Source organism: Lichenostomus cassidix, chromosome 10 (assembly GCF_008360975.1).
Source record: "Lichenostomus cassidix isolate B80296 chromosome 10, HeHo_3.0, whole genome shotgun sequence".
In the NCBI taxonomy this organism is placed as follows: Eukaryota; Metazoa; Chordata; class Aves; order Passeriformes; family Meliphagidae; genus Lichenostomus; species Lichenostomus cassidix.
This window is the reverse complement of record NC_139491.1, coordinates 3,692,502-3,720,420: the sequence shown is the minus strand read 5'-3', so window position 1 is coordinate 3,720,420 and position 27,919 is coordinate 3,692,502. Positions and strand designations below refer to the sequence as shown.

At 41.9% G+C, this 27,919-nt stretch overlaps 3 protein-coding genes across 6 annotated transcripts in view; 1 reads left to right on the top strand and 2 right to left on the bottom strand.

Moving 5' to 3' along the window:
- LOC146432597 (protein FAM169B-like) overlaps nt 1-3,240 on the bottom strand; it is a 41,951-nt gene extending 38,711 nt beyond the window's left edge. The window contains exon 1 of the mRNA XM_085070377.1: nt 3,083-3,240. Coding sequence (XP_084926503.1) covers nt 3,083-3,119 — 37 coding nt within the window. The 5' untranslated portion in view covers nt 3,120-3,240. The remainder of the gene's footprint in view (nt 1-3,082) is intronic.
- On the top strand, nt 435-20,582 carry PGPEP1L (pyroglutamyl-peptidase I like). 2 transcript variants are annotated; one of them, XM_085070381.1, is made up of 5 exons: nt 435-2,769; nt 5,378-5,430; nt 11,546-11,662; nt 12,124-12,356; nt 13,282-20,582. In XM_085070381.1, exons 1-5 carry the CDS (start codon nt 2,736-2,738, stop codon nt 13,469-13,471), a joined length of 627 nt encoding a protein of 208 aa, XP_084926507.1. In that variant the 5' UTR covers nt 435-2,735; the 3' UTR covers nt 13,472-20,582. The 2 variants fall into 2 exon arrangements, with proteins under 2 accessions (XP_084926507.1, XP_084926506.1); XM_085070380.1 differs by having other exon boundaries at nt 436-2,769; nt 12,127-12,356.
- Nucleotides 14,971-27,919, bottom strand: part of IGF1R (insulin like growth factor 1 receptor) — a 170,874-nt gene continuing 157,925 nt past the window's right edge. For all 3 annotated transcript variants that reach the window (XM_085070373.1, XM_085070374.1, XM_085070375.1), the window contains one exon: nt 14,971-22,504. In XM_085070373.1, the coding sequence (XP_084926499.1) occupies nt 22,138-22,504 (367 nt within the window). In that variant the 3' untranslated portion in view covers nt 14,971-22,137. The remainder of the gene's footprint in view (nt 22,505-27,919) is intronic.

Here is a 27,919-nt window from a genome sequence, read left to right as displayed (position 1 = left end):
AAGCTACTCGAGCAGTGTGCTGGCAGCTCTGCAGTGTGGTCAGAATGCATTTGCAGAAAATATATTTTTCTCTTACTCAGCAGTTCCAATAATTTTTTTAAGTATCAGACAGCTGTACAGAAAAATATTCAAGGTGATAACCAGGATTTTCATAGTTGAGTTGCTTCCATTTCTTCTTTACTTCAAGATGAGTGCCATGCCAATCACATCTGTGTGTAGCAAGAAGAAAAACAGCCAGTGTTTAGCTGAGTCAGCTGTGTCTGTGACTTGCCTTCAAATATCAAGGGTTTGGATTCTTAATTATGGATGGGAAGATTAATTTGCACAGACCTCAAATATCCAGTGACCCTCAAATCCATTGTTTTGAGCACGGATACTCAGGGGAGTGCTAATATTAAAGCTACAATCATACTTTAACAAAAATTTCAACTACAATCCTACTTTAACAAAAATTTCAAGAGTAGCTTCAACTTCAGCTGAAGAAACTTTAGAGGAAAGAAAAGGTTTCATTTCTGAATAATTTCTGAGTAGAACTAATGCCTAATTCAAACTTTTCAATTATTTTTTGAACTATGTGGCACAACTGCAATAAATGCATTGTTCCTCCAAGTATACTACCACACACACAAAGCTTGGGAACATGAGTAATCAATTAAAGCCGTGCAAAAATTGATTTCAGTGTTCTCTGTCAAATTCCTAGTTTATTTAAACCACTAGAATTCCTCCCACACTTGCACAAGCATTTACCAACACTGGAAAGGTCTCAGAATCTTTACTTCCAATTCAGCAAGTGTCTGCTTATGAAAAGGGACTACCTTAACTATTGAAGACAATACTTCCCACTCCTACCCCTAAAATTTTATCCGCTTCTTCATAAGGCTTAGTGAATTAATCTTTGCTACTCTGTATTTTTTTCTACGCCTTTTGCCAGCTGTAAAAACTAAAAACTAGTACTACATTGCAAACAGATCATACCAGTTGGTTCAGAGTGCATGGAACTAATAGACTTACATCTCCCCTCTGGAAGAATATCTAATGAAATACCTAATATTTTGCAGCATTCAAGCAATATCCTTCATATATATATATATGTATACATATGTATAAAGCAGCTATCATGTCCCAAAGAAAACACAGTTTCTCATTCAGGAAATTAATTAAGCAACTATAGACCTTAAATCTTACTTTATTCCTGACAAATGCTTTGTTCATTTGACCACCCTGTACTTAGATTTAAAAGAAAGAGACAAAACAAAAAGACAGAACAAAAAAAAAGTAACTATGAGAACACTGGTATGTCATTGCCCTGCTCAGAATCATAGGAAGAGTTTTCCTGACTGGTGAAGCAGAAATATTAATGGCTAAAAATCTTGATTGACGTGGGAGTATGAAGGACTGTAGGATTTTAAAAGTAATTCAGTGCTGCCAGTGGCAGATTTTGCCTTATTTAAAGCTGCAGAAAGCTCTGTTTCCTGTATTAGAAGCTCTTTCAGCCCCAGCAGCTAGCAAAAGTTAATTCTGAAAGTTGTGTTAGTCAAGGGAAGAAATGGATGGTGTAATCAGAGTCTCTTAAAAGACTTTAAAGAGAATCCACAAATTTCTTTGTGTCTCAGCACAGGAGGATTTAAATGACAGACACAGGTCATAGCTCCAAGCCTCATTCAGCCACCACCCAACCCTAGACATTTCTTCAGAGATTTTTTTTTCCCCCCTAAGGTCTCACAATTACCAGCTCTCTTGAGATGATATAGTGGCTTTCTATTCTTAGCATATTTCTCCCCTCCCTCTCTCTCTCTCTCTCACACACACACATACACTTCCTACTCAAAACAAGACCCAGTGAAGCCCTCTGCCCACATAGTTATAATTCCCAAGAGAACTTGCATATGCTTTTGTTTTGGGCAGTGACAATGTGCATATGTTTTGATTTCAGGCCCCCCCCATTGGGTCTCAGGCTCCACTCTAATGAAGACAGACCAGCTATTAAACTCACCAGTTTCAGCAGGCTATAACCCAGCCTCTGGAGTTCCTCTGACCTTGCAAGTTGGAGTGAGATTTTCTAACACGTTGCCTGTTAAAGGATATTACTGAGTAAATGTTTTGGTTTAGCAAATACACACATTTTCCTATTGCTGTTTGGTTTTAAAAGTGTACAGACTCTTTCAGAACAAGCCTGAGATAAAGATCAAGAGTAGTAAATCAGATAAGGGCTGTCAAGAGAAACAGCAAAGTTACCCCTGAGTTTAGGTTAGTAAGAAAAAGTCTGAGAACAGTGGAAATGGACGGATAAGTTTTTGTAGTTGTCATTCCTCACCATTAACGTGAATTACAACTGTGCTAAAAACAGAATACCCACAGAGATATAACAAAACTGATTCAATTAATTTTCTGTTTCCATGCACATAAACAGGTGATGAAAAATATTGCTGGATATTTGAAAGAAACTTCTTTAAGCTTTTACTTTTCTTCCTAAATATTCCATGCCTGGAAAAGGAAAAACAGTTTGGGGCAGTCCCAGTCAGCCGGTCAGTCAGACTTCTATCTTTAATAGAGATGTAACAATTTCTGCTTTAAAAGTTCAATGAGTCACAAATCATCCCTGTCATGTGAAGCCAGACACATCACAGTTGGAAGAAAAAAAGGTGCCCCAAATGAAGTTTGCCACAGATACCTGAATTATAATACTGTTTGGAACTGAAAGACAAGAAGATTCCACCTTCTGGAGCATAGATTGCATGGATTCAAACTCCAGCACTGTGGTGGTGACTGGTAAGATTTTTATTTTATTCTTTGAGTCAGAGATGGTATGCATGCATGCTTGATCTTTGTCATAAACAGTTTCCTGGAGAGAAAAGAAGTAGCAAATGGTCATACTAACATTTCCAAATGGAAAATAACTTGCTATGCCTTCCTAAGAAAACTCAGATGCATGTCAGACGAAACAGACTGCAGTCTGCCCTCTTTACTGCCATCCAGTTTGGTTTGTTGTTCATTCTCTCCATGTTTTAATCTTTGTTGACATTCTCTCTGATCCAAACCACATAGCTCAAGGCAGTGCAGGCTACTATTAGATAAAGCTTACCCAAAAGAAGCTCTGAAGCAAGAAAACCAGGTTGCATCACAATGTCATGCAGTCAGTGTCCAGAATTAGAGCAGCACATGGCAACTTTCAGGGGCTCAGTTTCATGGCAAGGTAAGGGAGTTTTAAACAGGAGATGCTGCCTCATCACTGCTAAACTAAACCATTCCATTTAAATATACCAAAGGAACATGCCTGAACATGCAGCACAAGGGACCAAATTTGGAGTTTCTCTTGCTGGCTCCAACTACTGCAGCATCACAGAGGCAGAACCACCAGCTCAGAGAGTGCTGAGCTTTAAAAGGTTAAAGCTCCTAAGGAATGCTGCTGCTCGCTGTTCCTCTTGTTGCCACTGGCTCATCTAAGGGCAATCATTACACATATCTTGACATGTGAGTTGCTGGATAATTTTCCACTGCAGGTCATCTGAGGACATAGGAACGAGGGTGAAGCTACATCAAAGAGATTTGCATCTTGCTGTTTTCAATTAAACACTTTTTTTTTTTTAATAGCTGCAAGATGGGCAGAACTAGTCTGGCTTGCTCCAGACGTAACTGCAGATGAGCTGGATGGGAGTGCAGGAGAGGGCAAGGAGGTATTTGCTAACCTCCTAAAAGCCTGACATTCTGGTTCTCTCCTGTGATATTTATGGCACATATCCTTGCTGGGAACACTTCTTAGCACCCTGTTAGTTTTTTCCTCCCTTTAGATCACCATTTATGTCCAGAAATCTACTTGTTCAAAAAGTTTTAGACTAGTTAAGACACAAGTGCATCTTTAATCTGCTACAGAGATTGTCTCAGCATGTCTCTGTCACATTTTCACCTGCTCAGAATATAAACCTGCTGGCAGGGAGCCCAGTTTATTATATGGTGCCCAATAACCTTCAGCCAGTTACCTCTCCACAGTGCTGCAGGTATTGCAGTAAATCTCTCTTACATTTAGTCACTTTTCATGGAACAATTTTATCCTAAACTGTACTTTCTTAGGGCCACCACTGACACATGTTTCATTGTGAGCTACTTAATAACTTTATTATAATTCTGCAGTTCTGCACACACAGGTAGAGAAACTTGCACAACTACAGCTCCAAAATAAAGCAGGTGCCACCCTAATTTCGCTCTCAAAGCAGAATGGGACTAATGGGGTTTTGTGTTCAGTGTGAAATAAGCTCCATTTTCCTTGTTCTCTCCCCATAGCAGAAACTCAAACCTGGAGAAAACATTGTCAAATATATTAGCACCATCAGGCTTTTCATAACATTAAAGAGAAAAGATGGAGCAGTTATGAAATAAGTATTAACAAATTAAGAAATGCTTAAAGTCTAGCACTAATTAAGCTGTCACAAGCTGCATTTAGGCTTAATTGTCTCCGCATAGAAGTAGCTTTCACTGTGAAAAATAGTAATCATATGCTGTCAAGTATTTATTTGTCCATTTAAGGCTTTTAAATATTTAAGAGTTATAGCATTAAAACCTTTTCACAAACTCAATTTCCTGACACCTAGTATCTAGGACTTGGCAACGCTCCAGATTGAGAACAGTAATTGAGATTAATAAAGATAGTGGGAGTTTTCCATCAAATGTTTTAATGACAAAATGCCCATCTGCTCAAAATTAGGGTTTTTTCCTTTTTATTAAAAAAAAGTCTTTCACAAAAAAAATGCATAAAATTGAATGTAATAGTTTGGAGTCTGAGTGTTCTTTTCCCTTTTCTCCTCTCTTTTCCTGGGTGGGAAAAGTGAAAGAAGACATTTTCCCCAGTATCACAAAAAAAGCTCATTTTCCCTGATAGAAAATGGTAAGTTTTCATTACTTGGGATTAAAAGACATTACAAATTAAATAAATTTTAATCTTTCAAACATTTTCATTAAATATGCATATCTTCATCTTCATGACCTTTAACAATAAGAATTATACATTAACTATGACCTGGGAGTATTTAATACCATAACTTTTAGTAGTAGTATTTCTATGGATGATGATCCTTCCCCAAAATAATAATTTACATGATCTGTCCTATTGGTTCCACTACATTTACCAGCTTCAGTTAAGGCTCTCTTATAAGAAAGCCTTGACATGAATGAAGATTGCAGGATTAGTTCTTTTATCATTGAATATACAAAATGAAAATAGTATTCCCTTAAGTGTTATAAAGGCTAAATCCTATCTAAAAAACTCAACCTCTATAACCAAAAATACGAAGATAAAGAACAAATATGTGTGTGCAGACATGTCAGCACCTAATCTGCAATTGCAGAGTAAGCACAGGTTAAAATCACCTTTCTTTCTTTTTAGGTTTTGGTCCCTTCAGACAGTACCTTGTTAATTCTAGCTGGGAAGCAGTGAAGGTAAGCATAAAAAAGAAAAAGCAGGGAGGCATTTTATTTTTTAGAGATCCCTACACAAACTGACTTTAGGCTTTCCATTCCCTTTTCATGACTCATTAAACAGAATTGTGTCTCATGGAGCAGACTCCCAACGTGGAAAAAAAGAGGATAATGAAGAAGTGAAATATTATTTTACTTGCATTATTTTTTGTGCTATTTAAGTACTTCAAAATATTATTCCTTAATTTAAAAGTTTATTTTTACCCATGGTGCCTTCTCTACAACTAATGTATATGCCACAGCTCATGTCTGTCTTCAGTAAACAGGTCATCTTTCCTACCACAGTTCATTTGAAAATGTCTGTGTGAGGTGATTTCCTTCTCATATTGAGATCTCACTGCCTGCTTCAGGAACGCAGAACCTAACCATGCCAGTTCTAAGTGTGTGTTCACATTTCAGCTTTGGCTTCCACTTCCAAATGACAGTGAAGTCTACAGCCACATCGAAAACAAGGCCATTCCGTGTTTTTTTATCCCCTCCACACACCTTGACTAGCAGTTACAAGTCTCAGATGGAGTCTTGAAAATTCCTGATAGTTTGCTAAATCTGTATATTAGAACAAATTTATCTGGGGGGTACAAAGACATGGTTTGGATACCTGGCTTTCAGCATCAACTGATTCATTCTCCTTGTCACAGACAAGAGCCTTTCCTGGAGTTCAGTTACTCTCATAAGGTATTCATGAAGAGTTATTGTGAGAGGATCTTTCAAATAAGATTTTAGCAATCCCAAGGTGGAAAGAAGGTTACACAATGAAATCTGAAACTAGTGGGGGAACAGTCAAAGTAGTAAAATTGAACTGAAGCATTGGTCCAAAATGTGCAAGAAATGACAGATAATACTAGTAAAACTGGGAAGCAGGACATGTAAAACAAACCAAGGGGACTGTGTTCTATTATGAAGACTGAAACAAGTCCATACATTTTTTAATTCTTTTGGACACTGAAATGAGAAAGGCAGCTATAGGAAAGTATTAGTAATGACAGAAGGGTGATTGCTCTACAGGATTATAACCATAGTACAAATTTTGGTGACAGCTACTGAATATCTGTTTTGAAAATGAAGTGCTCTCAAGCCAAGATGATTGAAAAACAAGGAGCCACTATGTTTTTCCAAAGACCAAAGCTATAGCAACTCCACCAACACATACATCTTTTCTATTCTGGCTTTGTTGGGTGAAGAATGCTGAGTGCAGCTTGATGTTTGGTAGAATAAATCTATTGCCCCCTCCAACTCATGAGGGATGTTATCCCTGTAGGTTAACAAGAAACAAAAACACTTCTGTGATACCTTTCCACACCCCAGTCATGACAGGAGACCCATAAATTATCTCAACTCCAACTTGACATGTGCCCTAAACCACAAATATTTGTCAGTTGACAGTGTTCTTGCTCATTATTTCCTGATTCCTATTGGTTCTAATTTTGGGTGCAAGATCATCCTCTTCTGGCTGAAAATAGAGCATGTTCTTTATCTGCAAGCAAAACAGCCTCAAGCGAGAACGCACCGATGGGATGAGTTTTCTGTAACAATGCCATGAGCTGGCTACGCCAGGGAGTTACATAACTAGGGCCACAGCATTCCATAACAAAACAGATGTCAGTCCTTGTGTATGGAGGAGAACAAATCCATTTCCCTCTGATGTGGCACCCTCTATGTGGAATTAATTTGTATTCAGTCTGGGGATGCTGCTTTGGTTTCCTTTTCCCTGGCAAAGGTGTTAATTCAGGCAATTCAGAGAAATTTGCTGCAAATCTGGAAATACTTTGAATTTTGAGAGGCTTCTCCACTCTAAACAGCAATCTCATAGTATTGTTCCATTGGCCTCATTCATTGGAGTGGCCCTATGATCTTCAGAAAGCTTATGCACATACATTAAAGATAGCAAAATTTAGTATTTACATCTGGAAGTAATCCTGTCTTGGCTTGGGGTACCTGCATGGATCACTGGGGTGACATAAAACCCTCCTGCCAAGTGTCTTTGCTGTGAACCACGCAAGTGTGCACTCAAATTCATCCTCGGGAATGTGCTGAGCAGCCAGAACAGAGCTACTAAATATGACTGTTCAGCCTTAATGCCTTTGTAGCATTCCCCAGAACTATCCTAATTATTACCCCAAAATGAAGTAGGTGCTTATCAAAAGCCTGGATAACCTCGGTGATGATGTAATGCTGATACATGCAGTCTTAAAAGTTCACATCCCAGAAGGGTCTTCACACCAAAAGCATCTGAAATCCTGTAAAAATACATTTAACAGTTCCAGTGTCCTGATTCCAAAGCATAGCCTCACTCTCCATGCCTTTGAAATGGATCCTTTGCCAAAGAGCAATGGCTCCCCCTCTGTGAGCAATACTTGCTCTTACGCACAACTGGTCCCTTAAAATCCCTCTTACCAGCTCCTCCACAAGATGCTGTTGATGGGATCAGCTGTTCTCCTGAACTTCTTTTCTAGCTGTAGGGAGGATCAGAGATTGATGCAGTGAGCACACAGCCCATTCCAACAGCTACATCCCTTCTGTGTTCTTACTGGGCACACAAGAAAATACTGTTTCTCTTATAATTTAGCTTTACTACTACTACCTTTTTGGTGAAGAAGCCGATTTGCCTTGAAGTCCTCAGGAGTGCAATGATAAATGTTAGTAAAACTCTCCAAATCTCTATTACTGCTGGTTTAAAAAGAGTATTTGTCCTGAATTGCCTTTTAAATAATATTAAGATGTAATTTTCTAAGAATGTGCAGAATGCCCTATTCTTTTAGCATGGACCCAAGTTCTCATCATAGCAAAAGACTCTCACACGAGGCATTCATCAGCCTTGCATTCATCATTCATGGAGTTCTTGTTCCTCAGCAGGTACCCCTCAAGTGTTCGGGGAAAAGGGGATCAAATGGATCTGAAAGCACAGGTGAACCTGTCAGTTCAGGGTCATGGAGAAAAAGCTTCAGAGCTCTTACACACATCATTCCAGGGCCCAGAATGGCTGTCTAGCACTAGAAAGACAGCTTCTCTTTTATAAACCTGTCTCACTAAGTTTTTCATGGTTCTCATAACTTCATTCACCTGAAATATCCTCCTAAAATATGCACGAAAGCTCTGCCAGCAACACTTTTAACTCTGGAAGTGCAGGACATTCTCACTAAAGGAAAACACCACCAGGTATTTACTCTGCATTTGCTGACAGATCACATTGAGTTACTATGATGTGTTAGTTCTGCAGCACCACATGGGACCTTCAAAATCCCCGATCGCCTGATTTATTTATTCCACACTACAGACTGATGGTCCCACCTAATAACCCCTGATCCAACCCTGTTTCTGTATCTCCTCCAGAAAGTCCTGTCTGCAGCTTGGCAGCAAAATAACCTCTCAGGGCAGTCCACCATCAAGGTCAATGTCCCCAGTTAATAGGGCACAAATGTAACAACATTCATAGTAATTAAAATGTTAGTGCAAAGAACAGGTCCCGTTTCCAACTGCTTCTGGGAACTATGTTTGCTATTGGGAGATGAGGATCAGATCTCCCAGTGCAGTTTTTCATCCTGCCACTGACCATGTGGCCTTTGGAAATTTGTCATTTAATCTGTGTCTCCCCCTCTCTGCTTTAGTTTCATCACCTGTGAAACTAAGGCATTGCAATTTAGTGCCTTCATTTCTGCTTTGGAACTTTCTTACATCCCTGAAGATTTAAGAAGGTATCTACAGGATTAAGGAAAAAACAAATAATCCCAAACAACCAAAAACCCCAACCAAACACATAAACAAAACACCTTTGTTTGCAATGTGCAGTCTGCCTGGGTCAACTGAAAACTTCTGGTTTCCTTTCTGCACCAACACAAGCAGTTCACAAAATTAACCCATGCAACTACCTTCCCAGCAACCCAAATCAGTGAGAACTCAGGCAAAGTCAGTGATATATTCTGGAGTTTTCTAGAAGTTCAAGGTGTTTCCAACATGCTGTGTGATGCCCAGCACCAACCTGAGCACAGTGCTGTGCGAGTCACCTCTCTTTGGGCTGGAATACTAGTAGACCAGGATTATGACTACAACTCACCAACAGCTCAAGGTCAGCAGCTCAGAATGATATGTTTTGTCTCACTTCTAGAAGAACTTCCCAAAAAATCTTCATGTTTTCTTTCAAACCACTTTCCCCACAAAACAGTACTCCAAAACTTTTCTCCTCTGAAATTTCTTTCACTGTTACAACTGCATAATACAGGCACTCATTTACTGAATTCACTCACCAGTTTGAGTTCTAGTTTCCAGGTGCAGTTACCCTCCTCTAACCATCTTCACTCTCCCACCTTAAACACAAAATTGGTTCTGGTTAAGGCTGAGACAAGGAACAACTTTTTTTGATTTTGCTCCATGTTTACACAACATCTGGTCTAATGGGGTGTAAGCCTATGGCTGGGATTCTTAGACAACACAGTAATACACGTTATTGACAACATGCTGAAAGTGCTTAGGACATAGAGAACCATCTTCCTTTGACACAAATTCTCAGCCCCTTGCTATTGGCCAGCTTCAGTTTTATCCTGAACAAAAGTATTTCTGTGTGTTTCTGCCTGGTGACAATGGAATGTCTCGACCCAGAGAGCACCAGAGAACAGCATTACAGCTGACTTTGGGTCTCCATGTTCTGCACCAAAGTTAGGGGTAGTCAAGTCCTCTAAGCCTTACAGTTAGAAAGAAAGAATCCAATTAAATGTAAAAATTAAAAATGCTTTAGAAAAGCAAATGCTAATTGTGAACCAGCTGGGGTTTTCTTGTGTGGAGGCTCAGGCACAGTACAGCATTCTTCAGGCGAGATGATGCAATGGGCTCTCAAAGACTGTCAGCGCCCACAGGAAAAAAGACTGGCACTGTTCTCCAAATGTGTTTACTTCCCTGCAGGCATTGTTTCCTTGCTTGTGTCAAATAGTTTATTGAGCACAGCTAATCAATGCTTCCGCTGACAAGAAAATTGGAACAGTTTATGTAGGAAGTGAGTGTTGAAGGGCAGATTTCCCAGAACTGTGGGCCTCATCCACATGGGTATCCTGAGGGAGAAATGAAAACCTGAGAAGACAATGACACTGAATACAGTTACAGGTTTCTTAGGCTAATCAGACACTTCTGCTTTTGCCTGTGCCCCCCTAAAAATTTCACCTGTACCATCCTTTGGTAGTGGTTTATCCAAATGGAACAGGGATTTTCAACCACTATTTTACTTTTCCAGGACAAAGCTTTCCACCTCAGATGAACTGCATCCTCCCACTGTAGCTGCTTATCTTCTACTGAGGCCTATGCCTTGTTTGTTAGCCCTGTTTCACCGACAAAATCATTTCAAGTCACTTCCATGTGGCATTTATTCTCCAGACCCTCTTCCAACCACCTTGCCAACCTGCTGCTTTGAAGGGTGCCTTTGTTCCATTCACCTCAATTCTGGGCATAATTTTTTCAATATGTCCTGTGTAGAAATTCAACTGTACAATCAACAGAAAAGTAACATCTCAGTGACATTTCCTTTTACTAGACCAAAAAATAAATTAAACTCATTTTAAATGTGACTTCCTCATGTTGACAATGACCTCCAGCACAGCTTACCTGAACCTGGTCAAGCCAGCAGATCTCATCCCCCTGGAGTGAAAAAGTCGTGCTTAAGGCAAATTTTCCTTGGTTTTGTCTCTTGACAGTGCAGCTTTTCTACCAGGTCTTTCAGAGAAACAGCACTTACCTACAGCAAAGCCTATTTAGATGGTTTCAAGTGTGGAGCTTTTCTGAGAAATGCTGTCTCATAATTCCCGAAGGACCAGTCCCTGAGCAGTAACCACTCCCACCCACTGGAGACTGAGCATCTCCTTGGAAAACACAACAATGGCTCCACACGGACAGACGTGACATTAGGAAACTGTTTAGCACATTTTAGTCTCTCCGGTTAAAAGAGAGGGAGGAACCACAAAACAAATCTCATTGCTGACCAGTGTTCAGGAACCTTGGGCTTAGGTGTTGCTCTTTCAGGTGTTTCCTCAGTTGAATCAGCCCCATTTCTTTATCACAGTTAGAAATTCAATGCTCCTGTTTTTTGTAAACACAGGAGCTGTCCAAAAGAGGCCTTGGTGAAAACATTGATCTCCGGATCATGCAGCTGCCAGCGGTTTACCAAAAAGCAAAGGAGCAAGTCTGCAAGATATGGACAACTCTTCAGCCACTGGTGGGTAATGACAAAGTTACACAATTTCCTCCCCTCCCCTCAATACAATGAAAAAACTCTCCAAGAGAGTATTGCAAAACATCAAACAACTCCGGAAAAGTGACTATTGAAACTGTGATCAAGGTTCCAGGCTGAAATTTGGAGCACACACTAATTAGCATGCTGGTTTAACCCTGTGCCATTTAAACAGCATAACTGATGCGGAACAAAGGAAAGGAAAAAATCTACCATAAACTGCAAAAAAGGTACTGCAGCTCTGCAGTCCTGACTAGACACAATAAAAACTCCAGCCTAATTTTGTTCTCATTTGTAATCTCTTATCAAAGTTTTCTTTAGACATGAGCAAGGCTCCCCCGCCTTGAAGCCAGTAATTCACATAGTGCTTGGCACTTCTGTATCACATGTTTTAAAAAAACAAGTCTCATTTTTAATTTCCTGTTATTTACTCTGGTGGGAAAAAGCAGCTTACAGTTCATGTTGGGCTGGCTTCGTCTGCCACAGCGCTCATCATCCTGGAGCAGTGTGGGAAGAACAAAGGCTACCAGGAGAGGGATGCTTGTGGTTTTCACCCAGAAGGTGCCTGCTGTGTGCTAGATGGCCCAGAAAAGATTGAATCTACAATTAATATGAAGACTCTCTGGAAAAACATCTCAGTGGAAGGGATTGATATCATCCTATCCAGAGACGCGGGGAGGTAAACATCGCATATCGGGGGCTCAAAGAAACAACTCAATCAGCTCATTTAACCTTGGGGAATCTTTGCCAGGACCTCCCCTCCAACCAAAATCCCTCTGAAGGAAAGTCTTCAGAGGGGCACAAGTATGAAATTGGGATGAATTTAAATTTTGTGTAAAGCAGCCTTCATGAAAAACTACAGCCAGTAGATATTTTTCCATAGATTTGTAAATTCCAAACAAAACAAGTTCCAACATAGCACACCCTGTGATGAACAACCTCAGTAAACCTCAGCTATTAAGAGAGTCTGAAAGCAATACCGACTAGCAGCAGATTTTAATCTATTTTTCTCAACTGGGAGGGATGCAAAATGTAAATAGATACACTGGAGAACAGCAATTACAGGTACTGTTAGAACCAGGTCTGTGATCTCATTATGTGTTTCAGTAGTACTGCAGCAATTTTCACTATGCTAGTCTTCACTGAAAACAAAACAATAATTTTTGTATTATTTTAAATAAAAATCAGCTAACCTTGGCCCTTAAGTTCAGGGTTTGTACCTGCATTTTAAAAGGTAGAATGATAAGAAAAAAACCCTCAGATGGGGAGATTTTATGACTTAGACAAAAACTGTGTTACATGGTTGTAGTTCCAGCAGGGTGTGTTACCTTTCCCACTCCACAAGAATGCCTGCCTTGGGATTTTTTTTTTTTTTTATTTAAAGTTCTTTGTGGGTGGGTGTCTGAGAAACCAAACCATCAGATAAGCAACACTTGTTTCTCAAACTTGGTTTATTTCAGCATTTCCTTTATTCACTAAGCAAATATGTTCTTAATAATTTCATAAACCAGATCTGGTTTGGCTACTTAGAATATTTAAATTTAATCAAAGTTTACTGAGCCTTAATGCAGGTTTCTGGTTTTGTTTTGTCCTTAATATTGCAGGTACATCTGTGATTACATCTACTACGCTTCTCTGTATTATGGCAATGGAAGAGCTGCTTTCATCCATGTCCCTCCATTATCCCAGTCAGTAACAGCAGAATTTCTAGGAAAAGCATTACAAACCATTATCTTAGCAATGTTAGAACAGTGTGGGGAACAAAGAGAGATGGATCATGTAGGGAGAAAATGATGATTTTTTAGAATGCCTTACCTCTTAAATGAAGCAGATCTAAAGATTATTTAAAACCCACACACAAAGGATTTTGTAGCCCGTGTTATTTTCAGTGAAATTTACTTGCAAAACCCAACCAACCGTTTGCATCTCTTGGAAAAGGCTTGAGAGAAAAAAACAAATGATTGGCAGTTCATATTACTAACAATAAAATTGTTCGGATTTCAGAAAGTGTGAAAGTGGATTTAAAACATTTTACATGCTGAATCCTGGTTCTGTTGGTTAGAAAGACATGAATAAAGACTTGCTGACCCCAGATGGAAGCTCACAGCTCTAAGGACTCAGCACGGGATGGATGTAACAGAGATCCCCCTCAGCCCCTGTCTGAGTCCAGAGAGTTCAGCCCACAAAAAATGTGGGTTTGGGAAAAACCAAAACACACTTGGGGATTCTTGTATGTGAAGTTTTACAATTCTCTCTCACTGACCTGCTGTAGATGACGCTTTCCACATCAGCAACAGGCTCTGACCCAGAGTGACTTCAAAGTACAGAGAAAACTGGAATCCAGCAGGATCTATAATGCTCTCGGTAACTTGGGTTTCAACCCAAAACCACCACTTTCCCCAGATTCTCAGTGCCTGTCCCAAAGGAAAACACCTTCCACAGAGCACAGCCCAAAGGCAAATCCAACAGCTAACCTGTCCCAGGAGAGGCAATCCTGAAGCACTGTGCTGTGGGAAGGGTTAGGGCACATGATGTTACCTACAGAACAGGCACCACCAAAGGAGATCCCACACTGTAAACATGGCATCAGAGTCTTCCACATCCCAAACAGCTCCGTACAGGATTTATGGGTACCACAGAGGGTCACAGCACTGCTCCTTCAGCACACAGGGAATGTCCACTCTGTAATCCTGCTGCCAGGACACAAGGATGAGATTAAATCAGTCAGTAGAACAGCACAGCAGCAGCTTAATCCTGACACCTGGGATTTCTTGAGGGAAACAAAAGCCTGTTCCTCAAGCACCATCAGTAAAAAGGACAAGGGACAAACAACAACACAGGCAGCTGATGGGGCTTTGGGCCACCACAGAGCCTTGTTTCAGTCAACATGTTGATGGCAGAGTCTGAGGAACTTGGAACACCAAGATAATGCTGGTTTTCTTGCCACTGTCTTTTGCAGTGTTACAGAAAGCTGATAACCAGGTGCTGGCTGGCCGAATGCCTCACCTGGAGATTGCTGTGCAGGTAAATAAATAACTAACAATGCTCACCTTATTCACAGGAACCACCTCGTGCAAAACTGCTCAAATCTCAGCCAGAAAGGATCCAAAAGCTCAGTGTCACTGGATGAAAATGCTTTTGATTTCAACCAAACAATGGCAGTACTCACCACTACTAAGAGTAGCTCAATTAAATGCAGCCAAAAAGGCATAGGAAAACCAGGAAAAATAACTCTGAGTTTTCTAACTTGTACTTGCTTTGCATAAGAAGCAACAAAATCAGAAACAGGCGAATGCATACAGAATTCTTTTATTTAACTTAAATCATGTAGTACTGAAACTACTAGAAAAAAGCAGAGTAAGAGAAACTAAAGGAGCCTTAGCTTCAGCCATTCAAAATAGACAAAGTTTCTTCTTTTTATAATGTAAAGAATCCCGAGTATATCGCAATAACAGGAATAAATTCTTACAACAGAATATACAAAAACATTTTGAAATTTTTTTTATCTACTGATTCATTTTAATATAAACACAGGAATTTCTTTAGGAATAATTTATACACAGCAAGTCTTTTTATGTAATAAATTGGCCATGTTATTGTTTAATTTTCTCTTAAAAAAATTTAAACAAGAAAAATTGGAAAATGTATTTGCAACTGCATCCATTCCTTAGCACTTTCTAGTTTTGTTTTTGTCCCAGAGGTAGACAAACTCTGGCCAATCCTTTCATCTCAAACCTCACTGGTTCAGAAAACAGAAGAAGTGAAAGGTGTCCCTGTCCACAGCAGAGGGGTGGGATCTTCAATATTCTTAAATAACAATAAATAGGGACCCTGCCTTGCCCATTTCAACAAAGCTTCCAATGGCGCTCAACAGCTTTAGAGGCTGCACACAAACATTTAAAGTGATAAGAAATTTGCAAAGAGCTCTTCAATAGTAATCATGAAAACCATCTTCCCTCTTTCCCTTATGCAGTCACATCCTTCAAGGCACAAGGCCACCCCGGCACAGGTGCTGAGCAGCCCAGGGGAGCCTGGGGAGCAGCAAACTGCTCTGTTTCTCCGACCAGTGAGGTTCTTGTAATCCATGAAGGTAACTGCCCTAGACAGTAAAGTGAAATGACCAGGTAAGATGATCCCACCCCAACCAGAGGGCTCTGGAAGACCAGGATACTGAAGATACAGAACATTTTCCCAACTTCTTTACTCACTCACTGTATACTGGGTCACAAAGCTTGGGCGGGACGGGGGAGAGGGACAAGCCGTGAATTGGACAAGTCAGCGATTCCTTTTTGGCATATTGTAAAGCTAACTAGTAACTGGTACCATGGAAAAACTGATCACAGACAGACACACCCACACACAGACACAGAAAAGTGCCCTTAAATTATATTTTAGGCATTTATAAACTACAAACATTTTATAAAATTATTCTATGTACTTACAAAATGCAATGAAACATTTAATTAGTTCTTGTAAACCAGATCTTCGTCAACTGACTACCCGTAATCTACTGGACTTAAAGCCCTATTGAAAATGCTAATTCATGGTTACTAATCAACGGAACGCATACCCAAAAAAATATATGAGCACACACGCATTTGCACACACACAAACTAGTGAAGTCCTAAGGTACTTGCAAAACAGGCCGACTGTAGGTGACACAGATCCGCACAGGCCGATGACCACCCACTGTCACGTTCCTGGTAAGGAATTTACCGCTCCAGCTGCAAAGTCCAGAGGTTTGTTTACAAGTACCAACAATCAGAATTGTGACACCTGGGCACTGATGCTGGCCCACAGATTAAGCTCAGGATACTACCTCAAAACACTGCCAAGCCCTGTGCCTCTGTAAATCCCCATTGCTGTGTCCTTTGTTTTCAGTTGTCTCCCCACAAACTTCTCCATGCTGACTGACCCGGCTGCTCCATGTCAGAGGCTGTTCAGCACCTCTGAGCAACCAGTTCTGAACGAGGTGTCCTTCAAAGCCCTCCTGCCTACTTGAGTTCTGTATCTTCAGCACCCCTGGCCACTTGTGTTGTTACTACACATCATTCTTCGATCCTTGTCTGCATATCTACTCATGGGTTAAGTTGCAATATCTGGCTTTATCATTGGTTAGTAAGGAGTGGATCCCTTGCACCTTCCTCCAATGTTGTTCAGCCCAGTGATTGAATACATGGTTGACAAACAAAATAACAGGAAACAAGTGTTACTTGTACTAATGGAATGAAAAGGGTTTAAATATTTATATATATCTATATTATAGATATACATATGCAGATATATATATGTATATATAGATATATATGTATGGAGTTACAGCAACAATAGGAGTGTTGTTCTCTTAGACTCGAATTGAACCGAACACCCCTCAGCAGTTCCCAGAGGGCCTGACAGCAGCTCCCTCTGGTCACCACTTGTCCTGGGCGAACTGGGCTTTCTTTCCTTTGTTTTGAGAGACCAAGAGGAACATCAGTGCAGCCACACCTGGAACCACACAGCACTTGGCACCAGCTGGGAGGAGCAGGGGCATCTCACAGGGTGGCTCCACACCTTGCACTGCACTCGGCTGCTGCCTCTGGTTTATCATCCCCCCAGGGAGCCTCTGATTTAGTGCCACGGCTGTGTGTGCACAGGAATTGTGTTCCCTTGCAACCAAACCACCTCCTCTGCGACAGGCACTCTGAAATGCCAGTGAGGAGAGACCCATGGCCGAGCCCTGCAACCCCAGCCGCCTGCTCCCCTCGGCGACGCCAACTCCTCATCCCACTGCATCCGAACATCTTGGGGCCGTTGGTCAAAGTGCTGGTTTTCAGGGCTGGGTGGGCTTTTGTGTTTAATTTATAAACAAACTGGATTACTTTAACTTTATTCAAACATAGCTGAAGTCCTAAATAAATTTTCCATACCAGACAAGCCAGTGGTCTCAGGGAAGAACAACATTACAAACCATATTATGACTCTATCAAGCCAACATTAATTCTCAGTTGTTCACATGCACAAACAACTTGATTTACTGTCCAAGGGAAGTCTGCATGAAAAACCCATGTGAATAAAGCTATTCAAAATGCACAAAACACAACAAAAAAAGCTATGGAAACAAAGAGAACAAAAAGGGAATTAAGCTTGAATTGCAAACACAGAACGCAATGGTATCATGAAGGTGGTTTGGTCCAGGAGAGCTGACTGCCATCACGCACACGGACGCGAGGCCTCGTGGCTGTCTTCTACTGAAGTGCTTTTTGAAATGCTTCTCGTGATGCTATGTCATTAGTGTTTCTTCCTAATGCATTGGAAAACCACCTAAGTACAATTCTACAAACCAGTAACTCGGACAGTTTTAACAAAACCCTCCTAGCCAGCTGAAAGATCTGAGGATCTCCAGTTGTGGTAATCAATATGTGCAAGGGAGGGGAACAGCCACTGCACCCAAAGGTCACTGGAACATCATCAAACATGGAAAACCAAACCGATCTAGTGAACATTTCCAATTTTGCTGGTTTCTCAGGACTAGGGAGAAATGCTCCCTCCAAAGACAAACTGTAGTAATTACCCACGGCGCTGTGGATCCAAGAGGCCGTGCACAACTCCAAGTAGCCAAGCACCACATTACTCAGATACCACAACCAACACCTGCACGAACAGCTGCCAGAGCTGGAAAAAAGGAAACATTATACATCAAGCTGATGGCAAGCTCGTGTTAGTCCTGTGTGCTTGTAAACAAGTTACACGCTGTCAGAGGGCAGTTAAAATTTGATGGCTGGTCCATCAGAATCCACAGTTATAATGTCCATAAACAGGGGAAGAAAAGGGAACTGACTTTTTACTGGCACATTAAAAGAAATCAATTCAATGTTAGTTTTGAAAAAAAAAAAATTAAAGAAAAATCAGTGCTCTCATCAAATAGAAGCAGCAAAGACTGAAAGCTGTAAATTTGATGCAGTATTATCATTAGGCAGCCTGTGACAGGTTTTGGTCAAGAAAGTGAGCCATCACTTATGAGCCAATTTATTTTTGGGTTCTGATTCAGCCAAATATCTTTTTGATGCTTGTGACATCTGAGCAAGAACTGGCAGGAATGACTTAGCCCATTCTACAGGACAAACAGAAAGACCATTCCCTTTAGTATTTCTTCTGGACCTTCAAACTTTGTAAACATTTGATTTCTGTAACAGATTTCAGGCAATATTCACAATTTGAAGTTCCTGTATCAAGTCAGCTGCATTATTACCCATCCAAACATGTTTTGCTGCTGACCCAAGGACTGCTGTGACAGCACATTAAAAAGCCTCTGTGTTTCCTTAAAGAACAGTCACCCTAAGTCAGACAATTCTTGGATTTCTCCTCACAACAAATCATCTAAAAAATTGGAGAAACCACATGGAATTGAGGCAAATATTCTGAGGTGACCCTCTGTGACAGGCAGTGACTGTTCCCCTCCAGAACCTAGAGCATGTGGTATATGGAGTGAGAGGTTACCAGTATCAACGGCATTTATTGGCTGCTGAGAAATGTGAGATGTATTTTTTTTATATACACACATATAAAAAAATAAGAGTGAGGTAGATAAATGTTTGAAAAAAAAAATCAAAAACTGTCCCCCTGTCATACTCTAAAACCCTTATCTCAGTATTTAAATTCATTATGGGGCATCTCTACAGTGATTTAAACTGATATCACAAAAATAAATAAAAAATCCTACATAGAATACCTTCTTAATTAACTTTTTTGTCTTTTTCATTTTCAAAAGGGAAAAATAACTATGGGACAAAGGCAAGAGAAGATAATGGGACCTAAACTACACAAGCAAAAAGCACTACAAACTTTTAAAAATCTCCAGTCAAAACTAGCAATCAGTATATTTTAATTCATTGTTCTTATTTAAAAAGATTTGAACATTTCCATCCCAGAACCACCTCTTCCTGCCATCGTTTGGTTGGATCAGTGCTAAAGAAAGGCCTAGACTGGAACTAAGGTAAGATGAGCAACTGGTGCGACTCCTTGGGTGTCGACTTCCTGACGGCCCCTCCTTCCCCTCTCACCAAGGCTTCTGCAACTGAGCAAACAAGCTCACTCCTCTTCTTTTGTTCTGAGGTTTGGTCTATGATTTAAGCCACAAGCTTGGACTTGTACAGGTTTCCATAGCTGCCAACACTTCACTGTTTGCCAGCCAAGCTGCCAGCCCCAGCTCCGAGCTTTCCGGCAGCCCCACGGAAAGGCACGGGGCTTCCCTTGGGTTGGGGTGGTTTTCTTCACCAGGAGTGTGAAGTGCAGCCCAGGTGCTCTCCCACCAGGACTTCCCTCCTGGAGGGCTTCCCCATCAGGAAGGTGAAGAGCTGAGGTTGGCTAGAGCCAAGTGATCAGTGGCCACCCTAGGAATGCCTGGCATCGCCAGCTGCACCTGGTGCAGCTCTCGTTCAAAGGGTGGAAGGGTTAAAATAGTCTTTTTAAGGATCGGTGATCCAAAAGCCTGGTATCTGCTGTTGTACCCAACTAATAATTTAAAAAGAATTCATGTGTGTGTGTCTGTGTGGGGATGGGCGGGTGATGTGTGCCACGACCAGAACAAGCGGGAAGGGCAGGAGGGGTAGGACCCTTGTACAACAATGAATATAAACACTGAACAAGAATGTTCTAAATAGTTAACCTTTTGTTTCTGACCTGAGTTTGTATCACGCCTTGCACTGTAAGAGACTCGCGTGCTGTCTGGGCAGAGGTTAGTGGGAAGGAAGGAAAACTGGGGCTTAAAAACACCACACCACAGCACTGCCAGAGTGTTCCCATGCTGGGTGTCCCTTCTTTCTCCTTGTCCCCCTCCAAAGCCCTGTAGCCCACACAGCCAAGATGTTGTAAAATAACTAACGGGGAGGGGAAAAAAAAAAAAAAAAAAAAAAAAAAGAGGAAATGTATTTATAAAAAGGCATTAAACAGTTCATGGCAAATCATATGAAAGGTATCAGTTACTGGGAAGGAGGAAGTAAAAGTTACACACTATAGTACAAAGCATAAGAAAATTTGTTGAAGTGGAAGGGAAGGGAAGGAGGGCAGACCTGAAGGTTTTCATAGATTAAATCCACAAAGATAAAGAACAAAAAAAATAGCAGCTTTTTTCTGTACAGACATATAGATGAGTATCTGAACCGTAAAAAAGTTATAAAAGTGACACAAAAGACAATGTGTATGCAAATGATCCATGGTCTAACATAGAACTGCAAGACCCTTCGAGAAGTCTTAATAATAAAGAGAAAAGGTCAACAAAGCATCATATACTTGAATCCGGTTACTGCTTTTTTTTGTCTTCTCCAATTTATGTTTCTAGGTGTTTTTTCCTTGCAAGCCTGTGAAGGAAGGCAGGCTGCAACGATGGAGATCTCGGCCGCTTATTTTCAGGTTTTTCGTAATTCATTTTTGGCGGGCGGTTGACTTTTTTTGTACGAAATGCACATGTTTGTTTAGCTCACCACTGCCAGTTTTGTCCAGAATTCACTGGGATGGGGACAGGGGTGGAGGGAGGGCTGGTTCTTTACCCCATCCCTTTTATCTTCTCCATCACAAGAAAAAGAAAATAAAAATCACATTTTGTCCAGTTTTGAAAAAAGATCTAGACAATTTGATTTTTTTTTTATTTTTTTTGTTAAATACCAGTGCATGACTGAATAGAACATATTGGTCAGGATCTGTTTTGAACAGAGCAGTTGATTACAGTGCTCCTTCCATGACTACACAAAAAAAAAAAGAAAACAAAAAAAAAAACCAAAATGAAAACAAAAAACAAAGAGTTCATTTTTTTTTTTGGCAAAATTTGGCAGCGTTGAAAATGGTAACAGCCTTGGACGAATGATGGCCCTTTTTTATTCGTTTACATGTTCCTAAAAAGATTAAAGAGCAACATTTAAAAATCCAGTCTTTTTTTTTAGTTTAGGGGTTTTTTTGTGTGTGTGTGTTTTTTGTTTGTGGGTTTTTTTTTATAAAGACCTACAGTGTTAGGCAGGTGCTTGCAGGGGTACTGAGAACCACCTGGCCTGCGATATCTTTGATCTGATAAAAGTGCTGTACGGTTGAACTTGCACGCAGATATGTTTCCCATTATGAAGCAAAAAGAGAGACAGAAAGAAAGAGAAAGAAGAGAGAGGATAGAGGAGAGAGAGACATCAGATCTCAAGTTTTCTGTTGCTATTAAGTGTTAACATTAAGAGTTTTAAAAGGCCAACTGTGTGCCCCATGACTGGAGTCCTTGACTGAAACAAACATCTGCTTGCATATTGAAAAAAAAAAAAAAAAAAGAAAAATACGGTAACTTGTTTACTGAAAAAAGGGTTCTCCCAAGTGCAGCTATGGCAGTTCTGAAGATCCACTGAGGTACAGTAGGCTTTTGAATATATTGTGATTTTCTTTCTTTCTTCCCCCAATGCCTGTGTTTGTGTGTGTGTTTTGTTTCTGCGAGGCTCCGGCTCCGAGGATCAGCAGGCCGAGGACTGGGGCAGCGGCAGAGCCCTCTCGTTCTTGCGGCCGCCGTTCATGTGCGCGTAGGGCTGTCGCTCCTCGAAGCTGGCCCGAAGGACCACCACGCCCGGGCCGTTCTCGGCCTTGTGTCCTGAGTGCTTGTCAGTGGGTTGGAGGGTGGAGGAGGGGTCTAAAGGAATGCTCTCCATGTTTTCAGTCTCCAGGTCAAGCTCCTCTGTGTCTGGAGGTTTGTTCTCTTCGCTGTAGAAGAAGGAGACCTCTTTGAAGGCTGGGTCCAGCTCGTCTTTGATGCTGCCGATGATTTCCAGGAAGGAGGGTCTCATTTTGGGGTTGTACTGCCAGCACATGCGCATCAGTTCAAACCTGGGCAGGGAACACACGGGAAAAACATTTACTGAGATGTTTTAGAGAATCATTCCATTCCAGTGGAAGCCAAAGGGACAGAACTTTACAGCCCGAGATCCCCAGGGTTGTGGGTTTAATATCCATAACAGACCATTTACTTAAGAGTTGGACTTGATCATCCTGGTGGGTCCCTTGCAACTCAGAACATGCTGAAAATCTCTGTATCACATGTGGACCTTCCATACCTCCTACCTCACCCTTTTCCACTCCCTCCCACACACCTGCCCACACCTCGTGTCTCGTGGGCACCTGACATCCAGAACCATATCATACTTTTATTCTTGGTATTTCTCTTCTTCCTCTAAACTGCCCTGTGCTCACTCAGCCATAAGCTACATGATTGTGCCTCCTGGAGTATTTTTTCAAACAACTTATCCCACACCATCAATACTGACTTGGGAAAAAATTAAAATAGGAAATACATGCAAGGTAAAGCACCGCCTTTTTCCCCCGAAAGAAGAAAATTACATTAAAATTAATTGTAATCCCCAGCGGACATTTGCCAATCTCAAAGACATTCTCTAATCTTTTTATTTTAAAATTAGGTTGTTTTCATTTACAGCCAGGGATGCATTAATATTTTACAGAGTGTGAGATCATCTGTTTAAGCACATCCATGATTAGATCTGTACAATGTCCCATGCTGGCAAAACAGAACCACAAAATGAAACAGTAATACAGACATAATGAAAACAGCATTTTCATGACACAGCAAAATTGGATATTCCCAGGAGATCGCCCTGAGCTTTAAACATAACACAAGAAAGGATTTCACCGTCTGTGAAGGTGGAATAGGGATGTCTTCTGTTAACACAGTGCAGTAATAGGACAAATTTAAATAAGAAAAGGAAGATTAGCATTAATTCTTCGAGCCAATCCTCTGTGTACACAGTGTTCAGAGAAACACGCTGTGTGGAGGAAGTCACTGCTGGCCAAAACTACTACTCTGTGCTAGAGTAAGAATGGATCTAAAAATAAAATAAAGCCAAGAAAGATCTCTCAGTTAAGGTAATGCACTGGAGAATCCTTCATGTCTCTGACTCACCTGCCAGCACTGGGACCTGCAGACCCAGTCAGACCCCTTGGCTTGCTGGGGTTCATTTCCCACATCTGCCAGCCTTCCCTTAAGACAGCTCACCTAAACCCTTAGCTTTAATTCCAGAGAATAACACCACCATATTTCCAACTTCCACACATTTTCAGAGCTCAAACGAGCAATTCTATTTGACCCTTTCATTAGCTCTCACTGCCTTGTGCCTTCAGTTAAACAGATCTTTGCATCAGCCTGGAAAGATTTTATTTTTAAATTAAAAAGACAAAAACAAATGAAAAAAAAAAATCACTCTCTTTTTGAGTAGGACTTAAATCCCTCCCCAGAATAACGTCCCTGCTCTAGAACAAGCCTTCCAATAGGACTGACACCAAGCTGGAAAGCCCTGGGCTCTGCAGCCCATGGTGGGTCTGGAGAGTGCAGGAGCCCTGGCCTGAAACAAACCCACAGCAGAGAAAGCCCCTCCCCAGAAACTGGAGAAATTGGGAAATACTGTTGCATGTCCACTGTGTTCTCAGCTGATGTGAACCAGCAGAGAGGGCAAGTGGCTATGTTTGGGCTGCAAACACTGCTGAGTGCTTCAACCAAACCAAAGCAATCCTCACTGAAGTGCATCTAAAGTGCCCAATATTCCTGCCAGAGCTCCCCTGGCAGCGCTCCGCGTGAACAAACGTCAGCCACCTGAGAATGGCCTTGTGACACCCAACAAGAGCTGGCAAAACCAGTCTGTGCTGGGAGAACTCCCTGGGTACTCAATGCTGCATTGTAACTGCACGTAGACACGTAAACAGAGCCCAACTCCTGCTTGTTTTTGAGTCTGTAAAAAGCTTTTCAGAGCAAAAGCGAAGCCAGACTATAAAACTGCACCGTACCCTCACCCACAAGCAGGGAGGAAAGCTTGAGACATAAATATATAAAATCCATTTCTGTTACTTCATTGCTGTTTCCCTTCCAGCTGACTGCTGTGTCCCTGAATAGAAGCTTGGCTGGAGCCAGGAACTCTGGATATTCACTGGCACTGAGCCCCGAGGCCTAAGGGCAATGCTAAGGAGATACCACAAGCAGCAGAGTAATGCATGTGACATCAGCACAAACAAGGACATGTGATGTTTCTTTTAAGCCATTCCAGATTTAAAAACCCTACAGAGTTCCCATAAAAGGATTTTTTTTTTCCTTTTTAACTCTGTGTGTTCGCAGACCTTGTTTACATTATCTTAAACAAAATAAAAAGCTTTCCAATAGACAATGGAGGAATTTACAGGCTGTTAATACAACCTGAGCAGATTTATAAAGTACGTTCCTGACTGGTGGCAAGTGAGCTCCAGGGAGCTGGAGGCACCATGATGGGATAGGGGAATAGCCAGCATCCCTCTGTGCATCTTTTGCTCAAGGAACTGAGCAGAAACTGAGTCCTGTTTTGCACTGAGACCAAAAAAACAGAAAATGGAAAGTTCCTATAGAAACTGCATTCCATTTATGCTTTGCAGCACACTTGATTTGGTGGGGAAAAGCAAAAGGACCTCTCCTCCCTGCTGGTGCCGTGCGCTGCCAGTGCCTCTGCAGAGCAGACCTTGGGTTCTAAGCAGGAACAAAGGGAAATCAGCACTGCATAAATAGTCTAGTCATCTACAATGCATGTGGGGGAAGCAATCCTGCTTCAAAAACAGAGTGGAATTCCAGCCTCCACAACTTTTAAAAGCCCCATGGGAACGCACTGTCTGAGAGCTTCAGCTGTACCAAAGCTCGGTGCCACGCAGCCGTCACCTGATGAGCAGTGCCATAACAATGGGAGGACATAAAAACATCACTGAGTGCACAGGAAGAGGAGAAAAACAGCAAAGCTTCTCCTGGCACTGTCTTACTGAACCATCTGTCTTATTGCATGGTTCTGTCTGCAAAGCCACGCGAACTATGCCAAGAGGGTGTAGCATAAACACAACTGAGGCTTGTTTCACCCTGTGCAAGAGTAAAGAGCCTCCAGAAATATCCTTCCCTTTGTGCTTCGCCCTTTCACAGGGATTCACCACCTCTGAGCCACAGGACAGCCCCCTGTAAAATCCCTCTTTGCCCAAGCACCCAACACAGCCACACTGCAGAACAGAACCTCTGCAGCTCCTGACCCACTGCTGCCAGGGGAGCACAGGCACTGCCAGGCACACCCAGCATGGCAGGGATGGAGGCATGGAGTGCCCAAGGCTGCCTGCACCATGCAGAATTCATGGGGGAAACACAAGATGCTTAGGGGAGCCTCTGCTCTGTGGCTGGAAGGTGCAGGGCTGTGTCAACATCACATCACCCGCACGGCTAAAAATAGCAGATTTGGTGGCAGCAAGATTCTTCTCCCTGTTCTCATCTATGCTTCCCCACAGCAGTTACCTCCTCCACCTCTTCTGGGGGTTTCTCTCTGTCAGCACACTCCCCTCTCTCCACAGACAGATCCACTGATGTTCTGATCACAATTTATGTTGCTTCCAAGTCCAAGTGATTTCAGAAACAAAGTACCTGTCCATCTGTAGCCACCATGTGAGACACAGCAGCACAGAGCTCCCCTTCTCACCTGCTTCCAGGCAGCACCAAGCCCAAGTACTGTGACCTCCCTGCAGCAGTTGGCTTTGCTTTTGGGACATCTTGAGTTAATATTGGGAGTCAATACTAAAGTGTCACAGACCAGTCTCCACCACCAAGACGTTGTGCTGCCTAAAAAATACCTGCCACTAGCACAGGCATGCCAAGAAACCTGTCTTTAAACACAATCTTTTAGCAACCTCCAGAAAAAAGAGGATCCCTTGTTTTACAAAGGGTTTAATGAAGCACTGGAGAAAGCAGTGGCCTGGAACATGCTAGGATGAAGGGTAAGATCCATATACAATTTCAGGGCTCTTGGAAACTGTTAGAAACACTCTTCTGCCCATGTCCTAATTTCCTGCAGGTCCCCAGCTGAGAAGGAGGTTCCTGGGCCCTGGAGAGGAGCTGTGCCTATGGACCAAGGTCTCAGCTCCTGCCAGCAGCAACAGCGTGTGGGTGAGGGCTGGGAGCAGTGGGGAGGTCACTGAGTGTGGCACAGCACTGTCACAGCATCCTGGGCAGGGAAAGAAATTAAAACATGCCAAGAAAAAAACACCACAGAACACAAAATAGGTTTTGTGAATGCCAAGTGCGTGTACAGGGAACAAAGGTGAAGGTTATCCTGGAGCTCCCTACTGTTATTCCTACTGCTGCCTATTTGAATTTCAGCAGATTTGGGTGTCTGTACTAAAACAAAGACAAAACAAGCTGAAAGAGAGCAAAAGCAAGTCACAATAAGGTCAGTACATTCTTTTTGTTTGTTTGTTTGTTTGTTTTAAATCTGGGATAAAGCCAGGATGTTTTACACTCAACTCTATCTCTAAAAAAAGCAAACCAAAAAATCACCACTAAAGTGGTTGTGCCTTAGGTCTGAGTTCAGCTTCATTCCTTTTCTGATGGAGTGAAGCAGTTCAACTCAAAAGCAGATTTTTATTTTTTTTTCATTCTGCACCTCTGCACTGTCAGGCTGAATCCTGCTGGCCAGAACCAATGTGTGAACAGCTTCTTCATGAGAAGCAGCACAAGAAAGGCCTTGGCTGTTACACACTGGTGCAAAGATTTGCTCTGCCAGACTTTAACCAAGTTCTCCCAGCTCACAAGCCAGGACCTTGAAAGTGGATTCATCCAGCAGCAACAGCCCTGGAGCAGAGGAGATTCCCTGAGGAGGGGGAGGAAGGAGAACTGGGTGGGCTGCAGTGGAGAGAACTTGTGGCCATGACTCCCCTGCCAGCCCTGCTCATACCACACACCCCCCAGGTTAGAGGGGAAATTCTGATGCTGGATCTCTCCCCGGTGACTTTGTTCTCACTGCAGAGGTGCTTTTTCCCGTGAACTCAGGGAGCTGAACCTGTCACATCCCCGATCTTCCCCATTTGTGCCACCCCCATTACACAGCTCTGACCATATTAAACAATGTCCAGTCAATCCGACTGCCAGGAATTCTCCACAGCATCGTGAAAGGCAAGGAATGTGAAACCCAGGAATCACATGGCAGCTACACCTCCCCCTGCATATACCACCCACCCCCCTCAAACAACAAAACAACACTGCCTGTCATCTGAAACCACAGCCAGGCTCCAGCCAAAAAAGCTATTTTCCTAAGAATCCCAAGCAGCTGAGGCCCTTAAGTGATTGTATCCCTTCTGTGTGCCTCCAACAAATTTCAATAACTGCAAGACGCAGTATTTCCTTCCCAAAAGTCAGTTTGGGAAGTATATCAAAGCACTAAAGTCTGAACAACTGAAACTGCTGTACAC

Coding starts and splice junctions, on each gene's coding strand:
- PGPEP1L (XM_085070381.1), top strand. CDS start 2,736: ATGGATTCAAACTCCAGCACTGTGGTGGTGACTG. Junction 5,431..11,545: donor CTAGCTGGGAAGCAGTGAAG/GTAAGCATAAAA, acceptor TTGTAAACACAG/GAGCTGTCCAAAAGAGGCCT. Junction 11,663..12,123: donor GGACAACTCTTCAGCCACTG/GTGGGTAATGAC, acceptor GGTGGGAAAAAG/CAGCTTACAGTTCATGTTGG.